This window comes from Lactuca virosa, chromosome 7 (assembly GCF_052849685.1).
Source record: "Lactuca virosa cultivar CGN04683 chromosome 7, Lactuca_virosa_CGN04683_v6, whole genome shotgun sequence".
Classification (NCBI taxonomy): Eukaryota; Viridiplantae; Streptophyta; class Magnoliopsida; order Asterales; family Asteraceae; genus Lactuca; species Lactuca virosa.
Window position 1 is genome coordinate 125334453 of NC_136432.1, and position 5320 is coordinate 125339772.

The 5320-nt window shown below is 32.8% G+C and overlaps 1 protein-coding gene across 1 annotated transcript; it reads right to left on the minus strand.

Moving 5' to 3' along the window:
• Nucleotides 1-1630: 1630 nt before the first annotated feature.
• Nucleotides 1631-3972, minus strand: LOC145127112 (uncharacterized). The gene is made up of 6 exons (XM_079062365.1): nt 3930-3972; nt 3788-3839; nt 2945-3093; nt 2776-2865; nt 2135-2664; nt 1631-2071 (listed from the first exon to the last, which is right to left on the minus strand). Exons 1-6 carry the CDS (start codon nt 3970-3972, stop codon nt 1631-1633), a joined length of 1305 nt encoding a protein of 434 aa, XP_078918491.1.
• Between the last annotated feature and the right edge of the window lie 1348 nt (nt 3973-5320).

Here is a 5320-nt window from a genome sequence, read left to right on the forward strand (position 1 = left end):
GTCTTGTCACTTCAAAGTTTGACTACGATTTGCAGGTTAATACAGTGACTTGTCATTAATGTGTAGTCATTTCAAAGTTAACTATGAATTACAACTCTGACTACGAAATTGTTGCATTTGGACTATGATTTGCAGATTACTAGTATGTATAAATACCACTTATAGGACCATTTTATTAAAATCTCGACTTTATTATGAGTTCCTCACAAAATTTCGAAATTTGCTCATGCAACGAAGTAGATTGTTACTACTGCGATGCAGTCGACCCTTTTTTACACCCTCTTCAGCAAACCCATATATGTCGGATGAAAATTTTGAAGAAATGAAAAAGGCTGAAGAACAACAAGAACAGGATAAAGAGTCATCCCGACTTCTCAGTCAACGTCGTAATGAAATTGCATCGGAATGCAAACAAGCTCAAGAATGGATAGACCTCAATAAAAACAAAATCAAAGAGCATGAAGAATGGATAAAAAAGACTAAGAAGACAATCAAAATGACTGAAAAATGGCTTGCTGAGAAGGACACGCAGAATATATACCTTTAAGCTTGGTGTTTTAGGGATGACTATATACCGTTAAGCTTCATTTGTTGTTATAATCTGCAAACTAAATATTATAATATAAAAGCTTCATTAGTTGTTATAATATGCAAACTTAACTAAAATATGAAACCATAACATCTTATAAGATTTAATAAAAACATTACAAAACATAATAAGTTAACAACTCTTCATTTTAAGGTTGTTTTATTTCAAAATCGGCGTGATAGGTTTGTGTGCAACTCGCAGAACCACCAATATTAAATGTCATTTCTGTAGTAGAAATTGTCGTGCGACGTGCTCCACTACCGGACACCCTTCCAGTACAATTGTTTCTCGTGTGTCCTACTTGACCACATGTAGAACACTCTTTTCTAATTGGACCCTCGCCTTGGGATGGAATGCGGTCTGTGTTTCTTGGCCTGCCTGGCTGACGTTTATCCATTATAGGTGGCTTAACAACATCAAATCATCGGGGATCTCCCATTCGGATGGCTTTGGAAAAGGGTTTACTGATTCGTCATACATTTTCCTCAGTGCTTCGGTAAAGTAAGCATTTAATGCAAACCTCGAGTAGTCTTGGTAATTGTTGACTATTAAACATCTTATGACATGACCACAAGGTATGCCATCGAGTTACCAATGCCTAAATGTACATGTCATTTGTTGGAAATCAACAATCACGTTTTGTGCCCCCTTTTTGACCTCGCATTTCGTATTTGAGATCATGTGAACATCCCACTTACTAAAAGTTTTTTTGTTTTCTTTTACAATAGCATCGGCCCAAGGGGTGAGTGTTGTTGTTGCTTCCGCTTAAAAAATATACAAAATTACAAAATTAAGATCAATAACATTTAATAAAACATTAATATTAAAAATTAACTTAATACCTGCAAAGTTACATATTTGAAACCACCATTGTTGCATTGTTGCACGAAAAAAATCGATCAACATAAGTATCGGCACCTTACGTGCGTGTCTAGATAATGCATTTATAGACCCCGCACTGTTAGACGACATATAATTGTATCGGTTCCCTCTAAAATGTGCCCTAGACCAAGTTTCTATATTTATACTTTTTAAGTATTCTCATACTGGTTCTTTTGTCTTTTTCATAACTTCCATGGCAGCGTCAAAAGCATCAACTGTATACGCCCTACAAGCCTCCCAAAAAATTCCTTTAACTGTGTTACTCTTCCCGAATCTAGATACTATGTTGAAATACAAATGGACACCACATATTCCGTGATGAGCGTGAGGAAAAATGTTGGCAACGGATGTCGCTATAGATGGAGACCTATCAAATATAATTGTAAGCTCCTCCATATTGCCTATGCAATCACGTAGTTTTTGAAAAAACCATGTGTAAGAATTTGTACACTCATTTTTGCATATACCATATGCAACCGGTAATATTTGGTTCTGTCCGTCCTTAGTAACTGCAAGTGACATGATACCTTTGAACTCCCCCTTTAGGTGGGCTCCATCTACTACAAGGGTCGGTTTACAAAAATTGACAAAAGCGCGTACCTACAATACATTGTATATCTATTCAAATACACCAAAATAAAAATAATATATTAAAATACTAACCGAGCAACCAAGTGTGACGTACAAAAACTCAAAGCGAACATCACCATCTGTTTGCATATGTGTCACCGTACCCGGATTATGTTTGACCAAATTGTGGAAATAAGCCGGAAGTTTGGTAAAAGAATCCTCTTTCGTACCCCTTAACAACATCAATGCATATTGCTTCGCACGCCAAGCCTGATGGTATGAGATATTGATATTCAATTGAGCATTCATATCATTAATAATATCTTTTCCCCGATAAACTCTACTATAATCTTCAGCCAAAACATTAGCAAGATATTCACCCAAAACATATTTGTTTGCTTGTCGATGATTAGGTTGCAAAATTGTTGAAGAACATGTGTGTACATCAACAAATTTATTCACTTGGAAAAGTCCACCAGAATTTTTAATTTCTTTTGCTCTTAGTAACCAAGAACACTTTTTCGAAATACACACAACCTCATACCTTGATTTGGTGGATCTACTTGTCCTCGTCTGAAAACCTTCTTGAAGACATTTTTTCCCAATAGCCCATTTTAGAAGTTCTTTGTTGTTAAATATACTCTCACATTCAATCTTTTAAAGATTGATGTCTACCATCTGAGTTGGGATATCTTCATAAATATCAACTTGACATGCTGGTACAGGGGGCATACCGTAAAAAAGGTTATCGGGAAACTTAGCTTTAACTTCATCACCTAACTCATCTCCATCTGAATTGCTTTGTAAGTCGGTTGTATCTAAAGCTACATCAGCAACATCAACATAATCCCCGTAAACATGCATTTTTTCATCTTTTTGAGTCATAACTTTTTTCTTTTTTACTTTTATCTACTACACGCCTATTCGTAACTTTAACTTCTTGTTCGGGAACATCAACACAAAGACCACCCACGTCATTAAGATATGTACCAACATCATCATCACCAACATACTTGTAATTCTCAGGATCCACATAGTGAATAGGTGGATAACTAACATTAACATTTTCATCAACACTGTGAAATTGAGGTACACTAGGAGTATTGAAAGTACCTATCAGATCGTTTCTCCCTTTATAGCTACATAAATTAGCAACCGACTGATTTCCACTCTAGCCAACCTCATTAACCTCATCTCCTTCATCAACCACCACAAAACACTTTCATAGCCCTTCCTCCACTACATTTGATTACATTTATCAACATTCTAACATCCATGTCTTCAACCATGGCTATATAATGATTCAATTCAGGATGATGGAAACGAAGGCTAATTTTATATTTGTCTAACAAACCAATTTTACTTCTCACCAAAGATAAAAACCCACTATAACTAATATACTCAGAAAATATCAAAGTGAATTCAGAAATACTTCCCTGTGGACATACGTATTCCAGATTTGTTTCACTAACTTGTCATCTCCCACCAGTTACAAGACAAACCAAATATTCAATCATTTTTTAGAGAGATTTTTAAAGAAATTTTCTAAAGAAATAACAAGTAAACTGATAATTATTTACAAAAGTTTATATATAATAAAGTTATTTCGTAGTCAAACCCATTGATTTCATAGTAATATATATATATATATATATATATATATATATATATATATATATATATATATATATATATATATATATATATATATATATATATATATATATATATATATATTAAAAAAACCAAGAAATTCGCAGATGGACATAGTCCATCTGCGATTTTAGCCTGGAAAAGCCTATATATATACAAAAAAAATAAAAATAAAAATAAACCATCTGCGAATGTATAAGTGGCTAAAGCACGTTTATGCTTTAGCCACTTGTACATTCACATATGAATAGGCAAAATCGCAGATGAGGTGGTTCCATCTGCGATTTAAGTGGCTAAATTTGCAATTTTGTTTTTTTTTTGCTATTTTCCACAAAATAATTAATGTATTTGGCTAAATTTGCAATTTTCTCTAAAACTAATTGTTTACATACTTAATTTTATGTATGTGTTGGTATAAATTCGAGTTGGTCAATGATTTAATATAAATTTAGAAAAAATAACTTGCTTTTTTAAGTACGTGTCGGTATAAATTCGAATTTGTCTATATTTCGTACTTCTTTTTTTATTGTTTTCGTGCTTATTTTTATGTACGCTTCCCACTTATGAGTTGGGTCACATATAATATGTTTTTAATTATTTGAATTTTCATTCTTAAACTTTAAATAGATAAATCTTACTTATTCATTTTTATATACGTGTAGGTATAAATTTTAGTTTCTTTATGTTTACGTGCTTATTTTTATGTACGTTTCCTATGTATGAATTTGGTCACATATAACTCATTTTCATTAGGCGGTATATATTGGAGTTAGTCAGTGATATCAATATTGTATATTTGTCTACCAACAAATGCAATTGTACCTAAATTTTATTAATATAATCATCAACATTAAACTTACAAAACAAATTGGTGGTAGGGTGTCAAACCCAACAAATAAAAGGATACAATATAGTCCAAAAACATTGTTATATTGCACTAAAAAGAAGTACACTGCAAGTAGGGTCAATCCTCAGAGACACAGACACAGGAAAAAAGTCTATAACTCTTTCCGTAATGTACTTTGGTCACAAAAGTGGGTTTTGTTCTCAAGATGTTAAATATGTAAATAACAATCCATTTTGAAAACATGTAGAAAATTTAATAGATTTGTAAACAATGAATTAAATGGTTCCAATTCCAGTTCTCAGTGTCGTCATTTAACTTGATTATGCATTGACGTGATTCATAATTACCATTCTAAGTTGGTATTAAAAGATATTAACATGCTCTAATACCTCTCGCTTTCCAAATTATTTAACCAAAATACGCTCTTTGACTAGACCTAGCTTTACTAATCCAACCTAAACACGCTCTTAAATTGTATTGAAAAAACGCATTAAGTTCATTAGAATTTTCCTACCAGTGTTCATTTCTTCTCGTATACTCGAAAGTGCAAAAATATGTGATATATGTTCAACAATAAGAAAACATATTGTTTGTTACCAATTATTAACTTCACAAGGCGATTAGGCGCCACACAAAGTCATTTAACTACATAAGAATTCAATTCATATAAGTGGTCAATCAAAGACAAATCAAATTCAAGGAATCCAGTTAAAACAAGAACACAATCACTAGAATAGGGCCATAAGCAGAACATCAAGTCAGCGATCAACATATTTTGA